Source organism: Oryzias latipes, chromosome 6 (genome assembly GCF_053564925.1).
Source record: "Oryzias latipes strain Hd-rR chromosome 6, Olatipes_Hd-rR_3.1".
NCBI classification, from domain to species: domain Eukaryota; kingdom Metazoa; phylum Chordata; class Actinopteri; order Beloniformes; family Adrianichthyidae; genus Oryzias; species Oryzias latipes.
In genome coordinates this window covers 27,082,517-27,106,341 of record NC_136242.1, presented here as the reverse complement: position 1 = coordinate 27,106,341, position 23,825 = coordinate 27,082,517, and the positions used below count along the sequence as shown (strand labels likewise).

Here is a 23,825-nt window from a genome sequence, read left to right as displayed (position 1 = left end):
CTTAAAAGCTGCTTCCTCGTTAACTTTAAGGGCAGACCTTATGGCCATATTCAATGAAAGCATGAAAAGAAAGGTCAGAACTAAAAATAACATTTAAGTAAAATGGAAATAGGGACAAATATCCACCAACAGAAAAACATTATACTAGTGTGTGCAAATAAAAGACAGTTTTTGCAGTGCATGGATAAATTAATAAACAGCGAATGAAAGGTGTACATTTGTTTTTAAATGAATAACTTGGATAAATCAAGTTTCTTTTTAGAATACAACAAATTTCTTGTCGTGCAAAACCTAGTTTTTATTTTTATAAAATTGATTTGCATACATTTTTCGAGGCAACCCACTTCAGATGTGTCCTTTGCTTTCAAATACCAGCAGTTTTATTTATTTATTTATTTAAACTTTTGTAAAAGACAATCAATGAATTATTAAAGCAATTGTTTGTGTTCTCTCTTTACATAAAGCATGCAGTCCACTCAGTGGTTGAAGAAACTATTTGCTTTTTCTGCAAGAACGTCATCGACTTGTGTCAGAGAAGTCACGGTTCATCGACATCTGCGATCGATTGCTTTAGTCTTGATAGGCGAAGCCGTCGGGTGGATTGCTCCGTGATCAGTACCTCGTGATCGTCGGTGTTTACTAACTGAAGTTAGCTGCTGTAGGATGGTCCTCGCGGGGATTTAACAGCCTGCCGGAGACACTTGGCGGCAGACCCGCACACACCGACGAGGCGACAGCTCCCCCTCCCTTTTTTTTGGCTATGAGACATCGGGAGCCATGGCGAGTCGGCACCGGGTAACCGTCTTCTTCCTCTTCGGGGTGTTGTTGTTGCTGCTGCTGTCATCTCGGAGCGGTGGAAGACCAGCGCAGAAATGTCGCGGCAACAAGTCGTGTCAGCCCGCGAGACCCCCCGTCGTCCTAAGTGAGTATTATTGTAATTTCCCCACCCTTAAATAATTTTTACTGAAAGCTCACCAAAATGACCCCCCCGCCATATATATTCGGCGGCGTAACTCCACGAAAGCTATGCAAAAAATATGTAAGTCGTGTTTTATGCTAAAATAAATCAATATAAATACTAACAAATATTTACATTTAACAAATTTAAAAATTGTCGAGTAAAAAAATGATAATTTATTTACAACTTACGTATTTATTCACCCCCCCCCCTTTATTTGTTTTTCTTTTCTTAATTCTTTTTTTACGTTTTCCACTTTTTTTTTAGCGTTGACCGATCACATTAGTTATATTAGTTTTTTTTTTTTAATTATGAAGGCATTTAGTTCAGTTCTTTCAAGTTTAAGATCAAATGTTGTTTTTGGTGACTTTTATTTTGAAGGCCTAATATTGTGTGGGGTTAGTCTCATGATCATGGGATCAAAGCTGGAATCTCGGGACTCAAAGAAAATTGGGTTTTTCCATCTTTACATGTCATTTTCAGTTTAGAATCTCCATCTCAGTTTGGTGCATGACTGCTCTGTTGCAAAAGTAAAATTAATCATCTGATAATTCACTCAAAGTCCACCAGTTGAATCTGTTTTTAATAATAAAGCAAATATTTTAGTGAGAATCAAGTGGCTGGACATTCCTTTGTTACGCCTAGAACTTACTAATCAATTTGGCTCTGCCGTCTGTCTTTAAGCAGATAACACTGACTGTTCGATGATTACTGACAGAAGAGCTGGTGAAGAAACTGAGCCGTGACCCTTGACCCTTAAAATCAATGAATATAATCAACCAAAAGAACAGCTGACTTTACAGAGGGACGACAGCTTCGTTAAACAATCCCAAACAAGTTTAGTATGTAGCCCAAACATTATTTATGGAAAAAAAAATCAAAATGTTTTTGGGAAAAAAAAAGAGCCTTCTGTGTATGTAAGGCTTCAAAATGCAGTCAGGATTTCATCAGTGCTGCTCCTGCGTAACAAGTTTCCTGAGAGCTGACTGACAGCCCTGCAGCTGTTTACAACGAGCTGCATTTGAGGCGCCGATCGAAGTGACACAAGACAAATCAGCTGAGCCAAAATCTGCGTTTACTGTCAGTCAAAGTGACCGCAATCTGAGATGTGCCCTAGAGTAACCCCTGTGCATCACATCAGTCAAATGCTAAACACACCTCTCCTCTTTTAGCCTTTTTATTCTGTAAATCATAAAAAAAGTAAATCTAATAAGATCTAATTAATTCACACAAAAATCTGGTTGCAGCAATTCTCCTGGTTTTAGTTTACTCTCATTTATCTATAGTTTATCTTAAATACATTCTCTAAAAGTAAAAATGATCAAGTCCTTCTAAAAAGAAGCTTTTTATCTGGTCACTGGAAATTAAGTCATTTTTGCTGATGCTGACAGAGGAGCACAGAGGGGCTTGTGCTGTTTGTGCTGACTTGCTCTTTGTTGCAGTTCCGGGGGATCTGGGAAACCAGCTGGAGGCCAGGCTGAATAAACCCAGCGTGGTTCATTACATCTGCTACAAGAAGACCGACTCCTTCTTCACTCTGTGGCTCAACCTGGAGCTGCTCGTCCCCTTCGCCATCGACTGCTGGATAGACAACATCAGGTGAGCTTTTCTCTCCATTTTATGATTTGAGTTTTTTGTTAGAATAACATGTCGACAGGAGGGTTAGAAACAGCTGTAAAAAAGAAAACTAAAGGAATTTCTGTTAAAATGAGGCTGAGCAGATGTGACAAAGCCAGATCTTTTCAGCTCTTTTCAAAGCGTTCCCTCTGTTTTTTTTAATTATGATTATGGCCAATGCTTTCTATAGCCTATGGTGGCATATAAGTAGCTTTTATACAATTTTATATATATATATATATATATATATATATATATATATATATATATATATATATATATATATCTTTCTCTCTCTCTCTCTCTCTCTCTCTATATATATATAAATATATATAATTTATAAACATATAATATGTATATATATACATTATTTGTTTTTGTTAAACAAGAGAAACAGTCAGCCTTACAAGCTCAAACTTTAAATAAAAATGCATATTTGCAGGACATCCTTACAATTAAAAAAATTATTACAAAGAATTTGTAATAATAACTTCTAAACATTTAGAAGTTTTAGAACTCTTTGACATGTAATTTAAATTATTTAGAAAAAGGCCAACATTTTTTCTTTTTTCTTTTTCTTTCTCTGTGTTGAAATTCATTTCGACACAGAATTACTAAATCAATGCAATAAGTGTGCACATGTGCAACATATCATCATTGATATTATAGCCTCAGAATATAACAAATTTAAAATAATATTCACATTAATTGAAGTAGACAGATTTTGTTCTCGATCTGAAATCTGCAACTGTTGCAGTTCCGTTACGTTGGCAGTCTCTGTAGCACGTCTGCTGTTGTTGGTTGTCCTTTTCAACTGTTTTATGGGATTAACCTGCAAAATTGATGAATTCCTTTAAACAATAAATATATTTTATTAATTAATGACAATAACATTTTTGTTGTTAGGCATTACTGGTGATGAATGGTTTGTGCCAGAGGACAGAATTCATTAATGCCAGAGCCAAAGGCCAAGGGCACAAGCCATTAATGCCCATAAATGTTATTGTATAAATAATCCAAGGTAACGCCCACAAACCCTGGTGTTATTTGAAGAAGGTAATGCAATGTTTATGGTGACAAATACTGCCTAACTACTTAGCAAACAATCACTTCAATGATCTAAGACCATTGGCACCAGTTATTTTTTGCTCACCTGTAAATGACTTGGAAAATCAAACACAGATGGTATGGTGTCGGGTTTCAAGCGAACAGTCTGCCCACTCTTATCAAAATCTGTTTTCACAAAATGTTTTGAACATATCCAGACTTTATTACTAGCTGGTAACCACAGTGATCCATCTGGGTTAGCTCTTTTGATAGCTAAGGCCCACTTTTTTCTTAAGCCTGAATTCATTGGAAACCTGCAAGAAAAGGCCAGTAACTGGGTCAGAAATGTATAAATCTGTATTACTATAATAGCCTAGGACTAGTATACTGTATATAGGTTTAAAAAAATAAAGTTTACATAGATGTCGACAGCAAATTATACGTACATCATGCAGCATGTTGATAATAGCCCAGCAGCATATGTCAACATGTGTACCGTACTATTAATGAAGCCCCTGCAGCATTAAAAGAAAAAGAAGAAAAAACTTATAGTCCTTACCTGTGAAATGTTATGCCTTCCTCCTTCGTAGACTCATTTCTCCGAATTTGGCAGTTGAAACCCGCTCAATGAACAAGCATTTTGCAAAAACATCGTCCACATCCACGCACTGCAGCAGTGACCTGACCTCACCAAGATGGCGGTGCTCTCCTCCCTCAAGGAATCATGTCATGTCGGCTCTAGCGATATAACTCATTAGTTTACCCTCTCTCCTGCTAGCTTACAGCCCAACATAACATTAGCGGTGCAACAAAAACGGCGGGTAATATTGGAGCTATCCAGCCATAGAGTTTAGATCCAGATTCCAGCTCAGATGAGGAAAACATAGACGTTCATGGATCTTTTTGTCTGCAAGTGAATGCATCAGAATGGAGCAGAACAGCGAGCTGGTGGCCCACTTAGTGTATTTACTTCGTCACGATTAAGCTCTTTTTCAAACTCCATTTTTTTTCAGCCGCTCCTGATTCACAATAATTTTAATAAAAAAAATACTCAATAATGCAATTTTAAGATGAATTTTCGTTAAAGATATCCTCTATTATCAGAAAAATGCTACAAGAACATGTTAAAAACGGTATTTTCATCAGAGTGGGTCTTTAAATTGGCAGAGGCTACTTTTGGTGCCCCAGCAGCTTTGTGGGCTTGACTGGAAATGAAGTGAGGTGTGAATGCAGAATCGAAAAAAAGTTTCACTTCTGCTCCAGAAAACCAAAGCTCCTCTCAGATCTGCCCGTTTCCTGTAAAAAATCCGGTTTGGGATGCTGTTATGGTGCAGGAACAGAGACTGAAAACGGGAAGCTGGCTTTTAGGGTTTGTTTTTGGTCCACCTTTGATCAAACGCATCTTCACAGGTTGATCTACAACAGAACCACACGCACCTCCGAGGCCCCCCCCGGCGTGTTTGTGCGTGTTCCCGGCTTTGGAAAGACGTTTTCGCTGGAGTACCTGGATCCCAGCAAGCAGAGCGTGGGTGAGTCAAACTCAGTCCGGCACAAAACCAAGAGCAGCCGAGTTCTGAAACCTTTGAGTTCTCCTTCCCTTCCAGGCATGTATTTCTTCAGCATCGTGCAGTCCATGGTGGAGTGGGGCTACACCAGAGACGATGATGTCAGAGGAGCGCCATACGACTGGAGGAAAGCGCCGAGTAAGACGCCCGGCTCAACGCCAACCAGGTCGAGATTTCCCTGCTCATCGCCTCTGCCGCTCTTTTTCAGACGAGAATAAAGAGTATTTCCTGAAGCTGCAGCAGATGATCGAGGAGATGGCGGAGAAAGCCGGTGGGCCCGTGGTGCTCATCGCTCACAGCATGGGGAACATGTACACGCTGTACTTCCTGAACCAACAGCCGCAGGCCTGGAAGGACAAGTACATCAAGGCCTTCATCTGTCTGGGGCCGCCGTGGGCGGGCGTGGCCAAGACGCTGCGCGTCATCGCTTCCGGTGAGCAGACACACCAAGCGCGGTAGAAACACGACAAACGTGTCACAACAACAAAAGAACCAAACCTGTTATTTGTGTAAAGATAAATAAAGAAAATAACAAGAGATTCATATTTTGAACATACAAAATACAAAATCAAATTTTGTTTTTCTCAGAATGAAGATTTGTCTTTTGAAAATCATTGAAGTTGATTTTGTTTTGACTAAAAATGCAAAATAAAATCTGAAATTTTGTTATCTGAAAACTCCTACAAAATAAAAGTATCAAATCAAAATTTTATTATTGCATTTTTAGAGTAAGTGCTACACACTAAACTATAAATAATATAAAAGATGCTCAAAAATATTAGTAAAATTAAATTTAGTTTGATTTATTTTTTGAAAACTTATCATTTCAATTAATTTAACTTTCTTAGGATTGCTTTGATTTTTTTTTTTTTAGACGACTGCTTTTGTGAATTTGGGCTATACAAATCAAATTGAATTGAATTGAATTTTATTTTGAAGCTAAATTCAAGCTAAATGGTGAAATAAAGTCAGCACAGACTTTTCTCTCTGATTTGTTTTTGGTCTTCACCTTCAGGTGACAACAACCGCATCCCGGTGATCAGCCCGCTGAAGATCCGTACCCAACAGCGTACGGCTGTATCCACAAACTGGCTGCTGCCCTACGCCCACTCCTGGTCCAAAGATCAGGTCTGGATCCACATGAGTGCCAGTGGTTTGGGTTCTGTCCAACTCTCTCTAGATCTTCACCTCAATCATCTCAGCAGAAAAAATTCTTTGTGTCAGAAACTTGTCAGAGAATAAGCGTAACGAAAGACATAAAACGACATATTTGTCATTGGGGTCATTTCCTCTCCTGCAGGTTTTGATCCGCACACCCTCTGTCAACTACACGGTGCAGGACTACCGACGGCTCTACAAAGACATCGGCTTCGATGACGGCTGGTTGATGCGGCAGGACACGGAGCCGCTGGTGTCCGACCTCCTGCCGCCCAACGTGGAAGTCCACTGCCTGTACGGCAGCGGCATCAACACGTCTGAGGCCTTCCACTACTCCAACAACTTCCCGGACGAGGAGCCCACAGTGGTAAACGGAGACGGGGACGGGACGGTGAACCTGCGGAGCGCCATCCAGTGCAAGCGGTGGGTGGGGCAGCAGAAGCAGCCCGTCTTCTTGAAGGAGCTTCGAGGGAACGAGCATGTGGACATGCTGACGAACTACACGACCGTGGCGTACATCAAGAAGGTGCTGTTCTCCCCGTGACGCTGCGAGGGAACCAGACTCCTAAAGGTCACAGGAGGGCCGGGCCAGGCCGTCCTCGCCGAGCCTCAGAACGGCTAAACTGTATTTTCACGTCAGAAGGCTTCACAGAAAATATTTAGGTTTGATTGGAGTATTCCAGTTTCAGGATACTTAATCAGTCATTCCTCTGTATTTGTCAGGATGTTTACAGGTAAATTTCTGTCCATTTCTATCATGGTGACTCTTTCCACATGTCCAACAGAAACTGACAGACGTGTGCCAGGATTTTGCACTGTTTGCACCACCCTGGTAGCAATTAGGTTTAGGGGTTGGAGGAGGTTTCTGATTGTGAACAGGGGTTTCTTTTTATTGTGTCAAAGCTTTCAGTGATGCAAGTCTGCCTCATTCAGCTGAGCTGTGGGTCCCTAATGGAGGGATTCTCCAAAAAAAAAGTAAAAAAAAAAATCCACTTTTTGTGCTCAGATTGTCGCTCCTGCCGGCTTGTGGCTCGGCTCCCCGTCTGTTCTGCTGCTCCTGTGGAGGTTTTCCATGCAGGTTGGAATCGGGTGCCTTGTGAGGTTGCAGCGAGGAGACATGTTCAAGTGGACTTGGATCGGATCTGGTCCTGGAAATGTCTTTTTCCTCTACTGTTTGTAAAGTCATAGGAAGTTCTGTGTTTTTTGTTCTGACGCCGAGCTCCAGAGAACCATATCTGTTGTTTCCATCTTCAGTCATTCTTTTTGGTGAAATACTTTATATTTAAGGTTTTTCATCTCCTGAAAATGTAATTGTTGAAACTTTTAATGATTTCTGTGAGGTTTCCTTGTTTTAAAAGAGCGCAGAAGGTTTTGTTTTGTACTTTTTCACGTTCTGATGTCATATAAACCAAAATGTAACCATGTTTCACAAAAATAAATAAATTCTTAAATGAAACTAAATTAGAATTCTCCTCCTTTAAAAATGGGAATGTGACTTAACCTTTGTCTGTGCTGTTGCAGATGCAGAGAGCTATTGTGTTGAAACAAACTCCACCAGATACAAAACATGTAGAAGCTTTATTCATAAACAGTTTTTGGACGATCCAGCGTCATATCTGCAGATTCTTCTGCGCGGTACACAGATGCTTAAAGGTTTTTATTTTGATGAGTCACGTTTCCAAAGGGAAGCGAAAGGTTTTGTTTCCCGTCCTGCAGCGCAGCTCGGCACAGTCTAGGTTTAAAAGAAAAGGTCCATCTTCACGCCCGTCTACCAGACTCTGCAAAACCACAAAAGTGAGAACCTTCCTGATGCCAACTTCACTTCATCCAAACTCTTTATCGATTATACTGACCAATAAAAGGTCTGATGCATTATTAGTGCAAGAAAATGGACAAAAGTGGTGCAGAAAATGAATTGAAATAAAGAATAAACTGAACACCATAGATGGTTGTAACATCCGAGTGTCAGCACTTCAGCTGCACATGCGGCATGCGGCTTTGAGCTCATTGTTCAAGTTCAGTTTCTGCACTAAGTTGAAGTTTTTTATTTGGCACAAAACAAGAACGACTGGAAAGTAAGGATCTAGTCCAAAACTTCAACTGTTCTGTTTTGTCCACAACTGGACTGATAACTATGCATACAAATATTCACATCTGCACATTACAGTATTTTCTTCTAGTTTTTTAAAGAAAACAGTTGAAGATAACAGCATTATCATAATTTATAGTTTTATGCTGGTTTTTGCAGCTTTGGGGTGCGTTAAATCCCCCTAATTTTGTTGTTTTTTAACCTAAAAAAGGGACTTTTACAGAGATTTTACTATAATAAATGTTTTTGTAAATGAGTAATATTAACTTGTAGTGAACTTTCTGGTGCTAAAAAATTCCTTTAATCACCTGTGACGGCATTCTAAACTCTGACTTTAATTTGGTGGATATACCGTAGGTTCCTTGGAGGCAAAGTGGGATTATTTTCTCCTTTTTTGGGGAGTATTTAGCATCAATGTTTTGTCCTCTACATAAAACAAAAATGCATGACGCCATTGAGGATGTTTTTCAAGACTTGTTGCGAGTAGTTAGTAAGTGTAGTGATGTTCCAGAATGTATGTAAAAGCAGCATTTTTTTAAAAAGTTTTTCCCTGCACTGCCCGACTTTGGGATCCATCATGGATGTTGGTGTACCTGCAGCTCTTGGGTAATCTCCTTCAGCTCCTCTGTCAGGTCTCCAACGCACCAGGCCAGACTCACGTGGAAAGATGGATCCTAGAAGAAACAATATGCCGAACAACAACAACTCGGAGGAGGTTTCAAGCAGCTTAATCTCATTTTAAGACTGATTTGAATGATTTTCAGTTAACGTTTGTTTGTTCTAACTTCAGGCAGTTTTGTGTTATTTCTGTGACCATTGTCGGCTTTCTTTATAAATAACAGGAGTACAGGTCCCTTTTGTTCTCATTTTGTTTTTGGTTTTGACAATTTCAAACAGAATGAGAACTTACAGTGAAATCTGACAGATATGCATCAACATTTCTGTACAAAAAAAATTCAAGATCAATCTTTCCTTCATACACTACATTCAGACAATGTGCGTCAAAGCTCCACAGAAGATATAAAAGTCTGCTGCAGAATGTTTTAATTCCAAACAACTTCACAAACTTTCTTAAATACATAGTTTCTTCTAAATCAGACACAAACATTCACAATTGAGTCTTTTGTATAAAATTCTATTTTTTTTAACTAAATCCATATCAGGAAATGTTTTTTAAGTCGTGCAATAATGAATACATATAAAGTCACTACCTACATTTTGTTTATTCACTGAAATAAAAATGATTTTCTTTTACTCTCCTCAGTAAATTATGAAAAAAAAGAAAACTCTCCCTGAAGTGTCAGCAGCACATGTCCACTAACCTTATAGAAAGTCTCCAGCTGAAACTCGGTCAGCGTTTGGTCAATAACTCGGACCAGATCCAACAACTGAGCATGCCCAGTAAAAACTTCCATACCGAGGAACGTCCTGCAGGTCAGACAGTCGACTCACATGAGCACACAACTTCAATAATCCATAAAATAATACCATCACTCCTGATTTGTAAAAAAAAAAAAAAAAAAAAAAATGTAGTTTACAAGTCTTGTTAAGATCCTTAGAATAAATTAATAACTGACTTGTGTCTAAAAGCCACTTATATTCCTAAAAAAAACATACAAATGACCCTTTTACTCACTACATTTTCATATTGAACATATGTGGTGAACATATAAGTGCACATGTGAGGTGGAGCAGCAACTAGAAACATGATCAACATTATTTAATTTCAAGTCACATGGCCCGAAGAAGAAATTGAGCCAATGATGTGGACTTTAGAGCTTTGAAAAAAGAAAATGATTGAAGGCTGTACCTTGTTCTTTCAGCATTGCAGTAAACCCTCAGCCTCCCTGCTGAACAGACAAATCTGAAACAGATGAAATGGGTCCCATCAGCCGTTTTCCTTGAGCCTTTTTTTGCGTGGTTTTTGTTCAACCCTTGTGCTATCTTAGATGACCCCACCCTTACATTGACGTGTTCTCCCTACCATGACAAAGGTGGATAAAGGTGGAAAGATTTCATGTAATCCATGGACACCAGTGAAGATCACAAATCATCGACGAAAAAGGTTCAGCGCACTGTTTAGTGGGTCTAGATGACCCAACTCCCAATGTTAAAGTGCCTAGGATAGCACAAGGGTTAACAGCTCAAGTTCTCTCAAGCTGTATATTTATAGATAGGAAAGTGGCCCTCAAACCTCTTAGAGTGAGTCAGGCCTCCCCTCAGGCTCTTCATGAAGGGCTGGATCCAGTGGTGTCGGAGCACCACCGTTTGAGACAGGCTGAGGTGAAACTCCTCCTGCGCTGTCAAAGCCACACCGTGAGATGTTGATGCTGAGAGCAGCTCCTCCAGCAGCTCCTCAAACTCCTCCTCAGGATGGTCTGATAAAAAAAACAACCAAAAAGTTACAAGAAGATAAAATTCCACTTTAAAAACAAGGATTCCGAAAATGGGTTTCCTTTTATTTACATGCAAAATAAACATAAGTGGCCCAGTTTCCCCGCTCGTGTTTGAAGGAGCGGATACGACCGCCATGGAGTGAGCTATCCTCGGTTTGTCGATCTTCTTCATCTGGAAACATGGTCTGCAGACAGTCAGGAAGTGGCAGTCTGCAACAAAAATGGCCCACATCTAGTTCATTGATTTATTTCCACCAAAATATAGTAAATAATATAATAATAATAATAATAAAATAATAATAATAAAATAAAGTCGTCGACTTTGGGAGGGAACGACCCAACCCCAGACCAGTTCTGATAGGAGTGGAGGAGGTGGAGGTCGTGCAGACCTATAAATATCTTGGGCTGTGACTGGACAACAAGCTCGACTGGACGAGCAACACGGGGCAGCTGTACAAGAAGGCCCAGAGCAGGATGTACTTCTTGAGGAGGTTAAGATCCTTCAACATCTGAAAGAAGCTCCTGGGGATCTTCTACCAGTCTGGGGTCGCCAGCGCTCTAACCTACGCTGTGGTATGCTGGGGGGGAGCACCTCAAAGACAGACTTCTCCAGGCTGGAGAAACTGATCATGCGGGCTGGTTCTGTGGTTGGCACAAGGCTGGACCCTCTGGCTACTGTAGCAGAGAGAAGGACACTAAAAAAACTAACGTGTATCCTGGACAATGCCACCCACCCTCTGCACACGACCATCAGCAGCCAGAGAAGCACCTTCAGCAAGAGGCTGCTCCTCCCAAGGTGCAGGACTAATTGACTGAGAAACTCCTTTGTCCCCCGTGCCATCAAACTCTTTAACCACCACTTAGGAGGGGGGAGGGCAACAGAAAAGGAAAGGGAAAGGGCCTGAATGACCTTTTGTTGTATATGCTGTTTTGCAGATATTTAAACTGTTTCTCACTGTTCTAATTTTTCAAGTTACTGTGCTGCTTTTTCCTATATGTATGTCAACCAGTGCTGTATGCGATGGAGATGTCAATTTCCATGCGGGAACCTCCCAAATGGATAAATAAAGTTGTCTATCTATCTATCTATCTATAACAAACAATGCATCTTAATTATAAACCCAGTATAAAACAAGAGGTGACCGGTCGTTCCAGGGAATAGCCCCCAGACTCTGGAATGCCCTCCCTCTGTCCCTTCGTGTGGCCGACACGGTCGATTCTTTTAAAAGTCAACTGAAGACACTTTTATTCAAAAATGCTTTTGGCTGTCTGGTTTTATTGTTACTTTTATTCTATGTTTATTTTTCTTCAATTTAGTTTTGCTTTACATACTATTTAGTTGATTGTTTTTCTGCTTTACTGGATTTTATATTGTTTATTGTTCAGCGCTTTGTGATCTTATCTGTGAAAGGCGCTATATAAATAAAACTAACTTACTTAATATGTCACTCAGATTAAGCTGACTACTACCACCTGTTGGCGTCAATGAGGAACTACAATAACCTGGCATCCAAGCCACTCGTTATACTTAAAAAAAGTCTATTTGTTAAACTTTTTGTTAATTTATTTATCATTTATTTCATTTAGTTTAGCTAGTTTATTGATTTATAAAGGCAAGAGACACATATAGCAAAATTCGCTTGAATTGTCGTTGATTTTAGAAGCTCAAATATATATAACGAGTCATATCTTTTTATCTGTAATGGACTCAGCCTTAAGGTAAGTAGTCTAAAACTAGTTTATGACCCTAGAACAAAGTCGACTTACTGATATTTAAGACATCCAGTAAAAATATTGAATTAAATTCACCTTTCGACATTTCTCTTTTCAAGCGTTTTAAACAAAGGTTACAACTCAGCAAACACACCTTGTTTTGGAAACACATTCTTCCATCTTTGCTTTCTTCGGCCTAGGAAAACTTCCTTTTTCCTTTTTGGGAGAACAAATTTGACTTTTAGTCGACGCTTGGCTTTCCTCCTCCTCCTCCGAGCTGCTGCTGTAGCTTACCAACATCTCTTCTCCAACTACAAAGACATCTTTAAGTCTAAATAAACTATAATAAAATTCCAACTGGAATGTTTAAAGTGCATTTAATGAGCCACGAAACACAGAAAGCGCAAACTTCAGTTTTGATAGTTTTGCTTTACTTCCGTTGTAAACAATAAGTTGTAACTCTGAAACATGTCCCATTGAAACATTGCTAGCGCTGCTAAACGTTCCGCTTAGTCCGTTTTTTCCCCTTCTAATTAAAAAAACTTTATTGACAATTTTTTCTTTCTATTTTCAAACACAAATGAAAAAAAAGACACAAGACAATAATTCAATATAATATATAATAAACAAAATTTCAACACTTTTGAGAAATGTACATGATACGAGCTCGTACAAAAATGGTCCATCTTATATCCAAGCTTAATCTTATGTGAGGGTCATGTGGTTTCTGACAGTGCGTGTCTTCGCTACTTTATGCTCAAGACGCTAAGGCGGGGCACACACTGGATCTTCTGAATTGTGTTTTTTTGTTGTTGTTGTTTTGTAACACACAAATCATATATCCATTTGAAACAAAACCGTCACCCAAAACATGAGTTTCGAACCCAAAGATTGAGGTTTGAACCGAGTGGTGGTGAAAGTGAATTGTTGCATCCCTAGTGTGTATGTGCATTTTTAGAAATCAATCTATAAAACAATACCTCAAATAAATTTGACATATTTATGTATTTTACTTTTTTAAAATAGCGTGACATAAACCAATCAACCAATCAGTCAGTCCATTTTGCACTCACTGGACAAGGCACTGGAAGGTGACCCCTCTTGGGGATTTCATTGCTGTGCGTCTGTGCTCATGTTGACTTGAACTTGATAGATGTTTTCGTATTGACTTTCCGTGATTTTCATAGCTAGAACACAGTGGTAATGCTAATATAATTGAAAACTTTTTTAATTGAAAACTTTTTTATTCACTACTTTATTTTTTTTATTCACTACTAAGTTTTATGTATTCCCTGAAAAAGTAGTCTATTTAGTGTATATATACACGCACACACACACACACACACACACACACACACACACACACACACACACACACACACACACACACACACACACACACATATATATATATATATATATATATATATATATATATATATATATATATATATATATATATATATATATATATATACTTCACTTTTTTTTTTACATATTTTCTAAATATTGTAAACTTAGAATGTTCAAATTTCATTTGAAGACTTATTCAGTTAGTATTCATATTACACTGCACATGCATGTTGCTATACTTATACTGAAGTATATTTAACGAAACAAACTTTGAATTCATTTTTAATGAGAACTTTTGTTTAATTTACTTTAAGTTTTCTCTAGTCTATCCCCTTAGCAAAAAGTAGTCTATTATGTGTGCTGCAAGTATACTCTATTAAAAGTTAGACAAAATAGCCTACTTGAAGTTTACTTTTATGCACTATTACATATTGTCAGCCTAAATGCTCCAATTTATTCTGGAAAAGTATTCAGTTAGTAAACTTTCTACACTACACGTACATGGTCTACTATTTGCCATACTTGTACTTAAGTATACTTAATACAACTTTTTGCCAAAGGTTATTTTTTTTCGGTTTTGGAAATTCAACTTTTATGTAAAAAATAAGGGAGAGAAATAAAGCCTGTTATTTTTATGTTTTTTAGCATTAAGTGTATGTTTTTATTCTTTAATGTGTTCATCGTCGGGTGAGTGCGTTTATTTTCGGGATATCAATTATTTGTTATTCATGTTCCCGCGTGCTGGCAGGGGCTCCGCAGCTAGCCAACAGCTAGCTAGCATCAACGATCAAAATGTCTTTCTTCTCTACGGCCGAGAGGGACCACCACGACTCCGAAATATGACGACGTGAGACGGCGCCGTTGATGGGTTGACTCCGTCAATCGCGGGAGGAATTTCCGCCCATCTTTAATGAGGACAAATTATCGTCCCTCGGCTCCACCACCAACGAAAGGACGCGAGCATCCGAGCGGCGTCTGGGGTGTGAAGAGAGGGGATCGGCTCCCCCCGAACACCGGGGATCGTTTCGGGGATTGTCCCGAGCTCCAGGTACGACCACGCCGGGGTTCCGCTTAGTGCGGGGTTTTAAACCGCAGACGGAGATTTCGCGGGTCGTTCTCCGGGCTAACGCGCATCTCTTCTGCGCCTCTGCTAGCAGGTGGTTAAGCTAAGCGGCTAGCCAATCCATCCAGGCTGCAAAAGATCTTCGCCTGGAGACGAAAACGTTGTGATGCGCAGACGCTCTTACCGCGAAGCATTTCGATTTCCGAATCCCACTAAGATGACAAGCCACAGCCACGAGGGTGGATTAAAATCCACGAAACCCTCGGATAGAGGGGCTGTTTTCGAGTGCTCAGAGAGATTTTGCTGCTCATCCTCTGGAGCCCCATTGTTTGATCAGAATCAGAAAGTCCTCAGAGGAGAGAAGATCATACTGTAATGATTATCTTATCCCAAAGCTGTTATGATAATAGACTAATGGAAATACCTTTTTCTATTTCAAAAAAACACAATCAGACAATTTTCTGCCTTTCAAAACCTTAACTTAGAACACTTCTTGTTTTGTAAAATGTTTTCTTTATAATTGTTGTACAAAAAAATAATTTAGTGTTTTTTGAAAAACGCCTTGGTGGTGGAATGAAGAAGTTTAGGACTAAGGTTGTCTAAAAAAAAAAGAGGGAAAAAGATGGAAGTAAAGGGTGGTGTGAAGGATGCTCAGCAGGTTAGGATGATCAAACAGGGATGGAGATGTGTTCCTCAAGAATGACAGATAGAAAGATGGAAGGAGAATGTTGAAGAGCTGCTGAGTGAGGAAAATGTCAGAGAGCAAAGATGCTTCCAGGTATGGAAGCGTCTATGAGAGGTGTTTTACCAGATCTTGGAGAAAATGCCTGAGGAATAGAAGAGAAGTGTTCTGGTGCCCATTGTTAGAGACTCACTCCGACAAAAATCCAGATTTTGGTGTTTTTAACATGTTCTTGTGGTATTTTCTCACGATGGAGAACTTGTATAAAGAAAATTAAGATAAAAAAATGCATTATTGACTATTTCTTTATTTTGTTAATCAGGAGCAGAAGAAAAGATGCTGTTTGAAAAAGCTTGTGTGATGTAGAAGCTACTACAGCGGGCCATGAGCTCCATGCTCTGCTCCATTCTGATGGATCGACTTGAAGACAAATAGATCCATGTATGTCTTTGTTTTCCTCGTCTGAACTGGCATTTGGCTCTAAACTGTACAGCTGGGTAGCTCTAATATTGCTCACCATTTTTGTTGCACCGCTAATGTTAGGTTGGGGGTGTGAGGGGCTGTAAGATAGTAGGAGAGAGTATAAATAAAGGGTTGATGGGAAATGAAGGAAGGCCTACCCCTGCAGAAACTAAACCTTTTATGTTTTAATTAAATTTGGACAAAAATGGCATCATCATATATATATTTTTTTTAACTTGTCCTGTCCAACAGCTGGGCAGACAGATAAGAGCTGAAGGCCTCTTGTGTTGGACATATTTTACTTTATCAACAGGGGTTATGAATCTTCTGACACACCAGAAGTATGTCTGAATAAACCTCTTTTTTTATTCAAGGCCAAACTTTATTCATTTTAATCATATTTGAAAGTCTTTTGTGTTGGACCGGACGGAAAAGGAAAGGAGGGAAGAAGAGAGGAAGGGTGATTATAGAAGGGGGGAGTAAAACCATGAAGCAGCATAAAGCAACAAGTTGCTGGATTATTAATAATCATTACAGTCAGGCTCAGATGTAATACAAGTCTATAAGGGCGGGGCTTCTCCACACACACTCAAATGTTATAAACAGACCTGTTGCCTCCAAAAATGTTCATAGTTAGAAGACCACTGGAAACACTTTGAAAATAGGTCAAAAGATGTTTGGAGTAGGCCTAACAGGATCCTGGAGTGTAAGAAGGTGCCAGAGAAAATGGTGGAGAAGAGTTCTGGTGGTGCCCATTTTTAAGAAGGGAGGAATTAAACAGATGAGTCAAACAATAAAGTTCTGGGAATGAGAAGTGGAAGTTAGGTTGAGGTCAGTCATGAGAATATGTCATTTCATGCAGAAAAAGAAAACCACAGATGAAATACTTGCAGTGAGGTTGCTTCCTGTAAAGAAACAAGGTCAGGAGCTGCAGCAGGTCTTAATAGATCCAGAGAAAGTCTATGACAGGATGCAGACAGGAGCTGTGGTTCAAGATGGAGGTGGGATTGCACCAAGGATCAGCTTCTTGTTCGCTTTGGTGATGGACAGACTGACAGATAAGGTGAGATAGGACTCCCGTTGGACCATGATGTTTGCAGATGTGATCTGTAGTGAGAGGAGGGAGCAGGTGGAGGGATATGTAGAGATGTGGAGGTTTGCTCTGGAGGGGAGAGGATGAATGGCAGATGCAGGAAGACAGTATCTGTGTATAAATGACAGTCACAATTTGATCAGAAATGTTCATTTCTCTTTTTTTCTTTGTGATGACTCAGCCTTATGAGCAAACTTCTTCATTTCTCAACTGTCTTAACTGAACAGCATGTCCAAAAGCATCAGAGAAGAGATGTTGAATCTCTGCCAAACTTTCATTTTTCACCTTTTTGTTTAATAATAAAAAGCCCTCCAGTCCAGTCTGGACCTTCACGGAGGTGCAGACCGCTTCATTCTCAGTCTCTGCCTGCCTTAAAGCCTGCTGATCGCTGCCTCGATCTCCCTGCTAAGAGATGTGCTCTGATGTTTTGGTCCATCCGTGTTTGCACGCTTTGGCATGCAGCTGCTGCATCCCTCTGATGTAATCAGGAACAATCTAAATGACTGATGGGAAAGGGATGCAACCACACCGCAACAGAACATTTTTAGCATTTTTCAAGAAAACAGTTTTTGTTTGATTTGGAGAGCCTCCTCCAAGTTGCAGGATTTGTCGTTTTCTCCAGAACGTGAGTTTCATTTATTTCTTTATTTTGGTCTGGTAACAAAGTGAAACCTCAGATTTGTGCAGCAGCTTTTAAAAAATAATTGCAATTAAAGGCTAACAATTTAAAGTCCCTTTTTCTTTAACGCTTCTTTTTAGTACACTAATCTTGCAGCCACAGTCAAAGCCCTTGAGATGGATGAGTAAACAGTATGTTTAACGTCCCACTCTGGTCATCCTTTGATTTGCTGTAAAGGCGTTCCCAGTGGTCTTTTAAATATGATTATGCTGTTTTTAACCTCAAACCAAAAAAACCTGTGGTTTTCTAGGACTCAGTTTCTGCAGAGCGGCAGGAGTTCATTAGACATTTGCCTCTGAGTTGTGGGAAGAACTGTTAGAGCAACCCCCACCCCACTTCCAATCACCCATATATGAGCTATCTGCTTAATGCTCTCCTCTCATGCCCTCACACCCCCAACCTAACATCACAGATGCAACAAAAATGGCGAGCATACAATTTTCCATCAGATACCAGCTCAGACAAGGAAAAAGGGATCTCGTCAACAACAAGCATCACACCTACAAGCTTTTTCCATTGACGTTTTCTCTTCTGCTCCTTGATTAATAACAATTTGAATAAAGAAATACAAATTTCAGCTTAATTTTCTTCATAGATGTCTTCCATCATGAGAAAAAAGAACATGTTAAAAACATCAAATACACAATTTTCCTCGGAGTGAGTCTGTAACTTTTTTAGTTTGGATACATTTTGGCAAGTCCCCTTATTATTTTCCTTCACTTCTGTGTCCCTAAAAGCTGCAGCTTCAGTCACATTCTGCAGTTGTACTTTGAGGATGCTTCGCAGGGAATATCAGCTGTTGGTTAACTTCTTTTTTCATCCTGTTGGAGTCACCTTTTTCCCTCTCATTTATGGAAAAGTTGTGGTGATTGGCCTAAATTGGAATTCTTTTGACTAAACATGGTTTTGACTGTTTGAACTGTGTTTTTCTTTGCAGATGCTGCTGGAAACAAAGGGATAATAGAGGGGTTGTGGATCTGATTCCACCTTTCCCAGCATCTTAGTTCTGTCACGGCCCCCCTCACAAGGAGCCCCTCCAGACATGGAGTGAGGTTTCTCGTTTTCTTTTTGCTGTAAAGATTTCCGTTTTTTGGGGGCTTCACTCATTCATCTGCTGCTATTTTCCTCTTCTAGTTGGGCGTCTCCGGGTGCCAAACCGAATCCCTACGGCCGAACCCGCATGACTGAGACCTGGCAGCAGCACACGGTTGCCCCTCCCGTCGTCCACAACATCCCCACGGCAACTGAGAATGCGTTGGGCTGTGCCGTTTATGGGATTGTTCTGCAGCCAGACGCTGCATCTCTGCAGCAGCAGCAGGGCCAGCACGAACAGCAGCAACATCCCGCTCAGAACTCCCTGCAGGTCGGCGCTGAGGAGGCCCACAAATGCGAGACCTGTGGACACGACATCTCCCACCTTGTGGACCCGCTGGAGCATCAGTGCGTGGTGACCCAGGACAGGTCCTTCCAGTGTACGCAGTGCCTGAAGATTTTTCACCAGGCCACAGACTTGCTGGAGCACCAGTGCGTGCAGGTGGAGCAGAAGCCGTTTGTCTGCGGCGTTTGCAAAATGGGTTTCTCCCTCCTCACCTCCCTGGCGGCGCACCACACATCCCACAACAGCAGCAACCCCATGAAGTGCTCTATATGCGAGAAGACGTACCGACCCGGTTCCTCTGGAAACACCACGCCCACCTCCTCCAACAACTCGCAGCATACCAGCAGTGACGCAGCGTCTGCCAGCAGCAGCTCCTCCATCCTGCCCTTCCCGTCGGCCCGAGACCGACCCTACAAGTGCTCCGTGTGCCAGAAAGGCTTCAAGCACCTGTCGGAGCTGACGCGGCACGAGAGGGTGCACACCGGCGAGAAACCCTTCAAATGTGACACGTGCGACAAGGCCTTCAGCCAGTCCTCGCACCTGCAGCACCACCAGCGCACGCACAGCAACGAGCGGCCGTTCAAGTGCGCCGTTTGTGAGAAGAGCTTCAAGCACCGCTCCCACCTGGTGCGCCACATGTACGTGCACTCCGGAGAGCACCTGTTCAAATGCAATCTGTGCGAGCTGCACTTTAAGGAGTCGTCCGAACTCCTTCATCACCCCTGCCACCCGCAGGGCACGCGGCCCTTCCGCTGCGCCGCCTGTGGGAAGGGGTTCAAGCGGCCCTCAGACCTGCGCCAGCATGAGCGTACGCACTCAGAGGAGCGCCCTTTCCACTGTGACGAGTGTCAGATGAGCTTCAAGCAGCAGTACGCCCTGGCGCGCCACAGGCGCATGCACAAAGACCCCACCGACCGGCCCTTCAAATGCAACCTGTGTGACAAGGGCTTCATGCAGCCCTCCCACCTTCTGTACCATCAGCACGTGCACGGCATGGACAACCTCTTCAAGTGCGCCTCATGTCAAAAGGAGTTCAGCCAATCGGGGGAGCTGCTCCGGCACAAGTGCGGCGAGTCATCCAGCGCCTCCCTCGACAAGCCGTACAAATGCGACGTGTGTGGGAAGGGTTACAAGAAAAGCTCCACGCTGCAGCGCCACCAGAACTCGCACTGCCAGGAGAAGCCACTGAAGTGCTCGCTGTGCGAGCGCCGCTTCGTCTCCTCCTCCGAGTTCGTGGAGCACCGCTGCGACCCGTCGCGGGAAAAGCCGCTGAAGTGTCCCGACTGTGAGAAGAGGTTCAAATACACGTCTGACGTGAACCGCCACAGGCGCGTGCACACGGGCGAGAAACCCTTCCAATGTGACCACTGCGACAAAGCCTTCAAGCAGCGCGAGCACTTGACCAAACACAAGAGCACACACTCCAGGGAAGGCCAGTTCAAGTGCGTGTGGTGCGGGGAGCGCTTCAGCGACTTGGGTTCTTTGCAGGACCACACGGTGCAGCACACAGCCGAGGGGGGCAATTACAGCATGTCCCAGTGCATCTGAGGGCACAGCAGAACGTCCGCATCCTCCTTTGTCCCACAAGCTGTTTGCCGATGAGCATCACCCCCATTCAGGGCTGCCATCTGAGGCCCGGCCTTTTAAGTTATCATTTTTTATCTAACATGGCAGAAAAACCCCGTAAGGAAAATGTCAGGAGGTGCTCTTATTTTGAAGAAAGCACACAGAAAACCCAACTCATTAATGTGAAACTTCCTGTCTAGGTTATATTTTTGTTTGCTAAAGTCATTTCAAAACCCTAAATCGAACATAAATGACATAAATCTAGATAATCTGCACCTCAGTACCTCTCCTGAATCTGCAGCCGGACCCCAGGACCGTCTGAGCGGCAGAACCTTAGGTCGACATGCAGGTCACTTCTGTGCTTTCAGTTATGTTTGCAGTTCAAACCTTCAGCTATTTACCATGTTTGTGTTCAGTCTGGAGAAAGCTTAAAGTATTGAAACTGTCAGTCAGCAGTATTATGCCTTAACTTTGCTTTTTTTCTGAAGAGGTCTTGTGCTACACCTTAAACTAAATCTTAGTTCTAAGGAGAGATTACCCTTACGGAGGCGGATTAAGGTGCAACTGAAACCCAGTTTATCCTCATCTCACCTTTTGTACTTCCTGTCTGAATCTTCCTCTGAAGAAATAGAAAAACTTTTATTTCCAAACTCAAACATTTAGCAATTTGACAGGTAAACTTTGAACAGCACAAAACGAGTCGTAAAGGTGAATCTCGATCCTCCTCTTCCTCCCGTCTCAGTGTTGACGATGCTCGTCTGCAGGTTTGAAGTCAAACAGTGTAAAGGGGGGGGATTTGGGAATGCATTCTGTTGTCAGGACGGTGGCGGACCTGTGCGAGCCATGATATTCATGGCTGCTCTTTTTTTTACGTTGAAATGCCAGTAAGACTCAAGAGTGCAGCCTCAGCAAAAGCTCCAAACGGTGAAATGTGTCGAGGTCTAGGAGTGCCAAAGAACATGAAAAAAATGCCATCATTATTTTTAAATTAAAGTTTTTAAAATAAAAAAAAAATCACAATTGAAATGATTTGAAATAAATAAACAAGAATTGCGTAACTTATAATAAAAATTAGGCTAAAGGAAAAAGCAAATGTTGATTAAAATAGGATTATTTGATACGATTATTCTAATAGGTCACCTGTTAATGAAGATTAGAAGTTAAAATGACTTATAAAAAAACTGCAACAAAAGTATAATAATAATGCATTTATAGTAATATTATTAACTAATAAAAAAATGTGTTTATATCAGTTTTAAAGTTGAAATTCTGCAGAAAACCGATTTAATACCGATTTAAATCGTCATACAATATACATATTTTCTTTTACTGGCGTTTTTAGTTAAATGTTGTCACTTTTAGACCTTCATAGATCTCCACCGATGTTTTCTTATGCAGATGTTGCCAAAAATGTCTTGCAGAAATGTGGTGCTTTTCGGACGTCTGTGTGCAGAGGAGAGTTCTGGTCAGTCTGTACATACCATGTGTGAGTGTTGTTGAGCCAAAAGGCTGGGAATGTCAAGGGACGTCTTTCTTTAAAAAGAAGATGAAGGAAAAAAAAAAACTCCAAGAGAAAAGTGTTCTGAGAAACATGTTTTGTACTTTGAAAACTTTATACTGGAAAAAAAAAACAAATCTGTTGGTTGTTTTTCTTTTGTATGTGTGGTGATTTTGCCTGTTTGCTGCAGGAGAGATTCCTGCTGATGAGTGTGTGAATGTTCAAATGTAAATCCTGTCAAACAGAGAAAAGTGGACTTTTTTGATTATTATCATTGAGTTTTGAAGCTCACTGGTTTGAGATGTCTCTGCAGGATGATCCTGCGCTTTGTGTTTTCATGTGTGATGGAGTTCGAGTGGTGTTCCTGCTCCAGAATGATGATGAAGCTGTTTGTGAGATTACACTTCAGAAGACACTCGGCGGCTGGAAATGCCACCGATCTTCGTCTCCTCGTCTCTCCTTCCTGTCTTTTCGCCTCAGTTTGACTTCTTCTCAGAGCAGTGTCAAAAAGTGATTCTAATTTTTTTTAATTTCGCATTTGAAAGTTTACAAGATCCAAACCCAATTAGTGAATTTAAAGCTCTTTTAAAGCGGCTGATTTGAGGGGGCGGAGCTTAATTGTTGACCCTCACCCCCTTCTTCCATTGAAACTTATAGCTTTACTCCCCTCTTTTCTTCAGTCCAAGCTGCTAAATGTGAAGTTGCAGATAGAAAACAAAGGAGAACGTTAAAAATTTTAATTTTGATCTGGGATAAAATAAAATAAAACCTTCAAAATTAAATGTTTTGCTCTCAAGTCAAGACGGTCTGTTCATCTGCTTCTTTTGTTTACTGGTCTGGCCTTTCCAGACTTTAAGATCTCAAAAGGGTTTTATTTCCTTGTGTTTGTTAACTTTAATTACAGTTAGATCTATAATCCCGGAGGCCTTTGCTCGATGCACATCAGTGGTCTCTGAACGGAGGTTGGAACACAAACCGTCACGGGTGAATCCACATTTAGCCAAGAAATAAGTCTGCATGGAATCAAATGTGAATAACTGGGTTTGGAAGTCATCAGTAGATTAAGTGTTCTTTTTTTTTTTTAAACCAAAGAGTAACTCCTCATCAATTCTTGGTTGATTAAAAAAGTCAACTGGCGGGAGAACTAAAAAGCTCCCGCATAAGCACAAATTGATTTCACCAGCCCTGCATGCTCGCCGTCTTTGTTTCTTCTACTCAGAACTGGTGCTGGCATCCCTCCTCTGTACCTCCTTTTCTTTACTTTTATGAATTTTTTTTTTTAACTTTATTGTACTGTAGTTTATGTGAAGGATGTTAAAAACTTTGAAAAGAAAAGGTTTTGTGGCAAAGGCAGTTTATCCATGTTAAGAAATGATCTGTATGTAGCATTTAATTACACATGGCACTAACAAATACAACTTTTTTCTTGTTGTTTATAAAACTGTGATTCATATTTTCATTTGTGCTGCTAAAGCTCCCTTCAAATTAAATAGTTACTTTGTTATGGC

The 23,825-nt window shown here is 40.9% G+C and overlaps 3 protein-coding genes across 6 annotated transcripts; 2 read left to right on the top strand and 1 right to left on the bottom strand.

Moving 5' to 3' along the window:
• The first annotated feature begins 504 nt into the window (after positions 1 to 504).
• On the top strand, positions 505 to 7,806 carry pla2g15 (phospholipase A2, group XV). Its single transcript, XM_004069738.5, has 7 exons — positions 505 to 922; positions 2,401 to 2,557; positions 5,033 to 5,151; positions 5,227 to 5,325; positions 5,396 to 5,620; positions 6,203 to 6,315; positions 6,488 to 7,806. The coding sequence occupies exons 1-7, from the start codon at positions 778 to 780 to the stop codon at positions 6,887 to 6,889; spliced, it is 1,260 nt and encodes a 419-aa protein (XP_004069786.1). The 5' UTR covers positions 505 to 777; the 3' UTR covers positions 6,890 to 7,806.
• A 98-nt stretch (positions 7,807 to 7,904) lies between these two features.
• Positions 7,905 to 15,279, bottom strand: usb1 (U6 snRNA biogenesis 1). 3 transcript variants are annotated; one of them, XM_023955952.2, is made up of 8 exons: positions 12,838 to 12,986; positions 12,698 to 12,759; positions 10,901 to 11,040; positions 10,629 to 10,812; positions 10,245 to 10,298; positions 9,757 to 9,862; positions 9,028 to 9,108; positions 7,905 to 8,123 (listed from the first exon to the last, which is right to left on the bottom strand). In XM_023955952.2, the coding sequence occupies exons 1-8, from the start codon at positions 12,841 to 12,843 to the stop codon at positions 8,016 to 8,018; spliced, it is 741 nt and encodes a 246-aa protein (XP_023811720.1). In that variant the 5' UTR covers positions 12,844 to 12,986; the 3' UTR covers positions 7,905 to 8,015. The 3 variants fall into 3 exon arrangements, with proteins under 3 accessions (XP_023811720.1, XP_023811721.1, XP_023811719.1); XM_023955953.2 differs by lacking the exons at positions 12,698 to 12,759; positions 12,838 to 12,986 and adding an exon at positions 15,144 to 15,279; XM_023955951.2 differs by having other exon boundaries at positions 12,698 to 13,029.
• On the top strand, positions 14,617 to 23,758 carry znf319b (zinc finger protein 319b). Of its 2 annotated transcripts, none has more exons than XM_011476328.4 (3): positions 14,617 to 14,944; positions 18,813 to 18,922; positions 19,010 to 23,758. In XM_011476328.4, the coding sequence occupies exons 2-3, from the start codon at positions 18,918 to 18,920 to the stop codon at positions 20,799 to 20,801; spliced, it is 1,797 nt and encodes a 598-aa protein (XP_011474630.1). In that variant the 5' UTR covers positions 14,617 to 14,944; positions 18,813 to 18,917; the 3' UTR covers positions 20,802 to 23,758. The 2 variants fall into 2 exon arrangements, with proteins under 2 accessions (XP_011474630.1, XP_011474631.1); XM_011476329.4 differs by having other exon boundaries at positions 14,621 to 14,944; positions 18,813 to 18,927.
• The last annotated feature ends 67 nt before the right edge of the window (positions 23,759 to 23,825 follow it).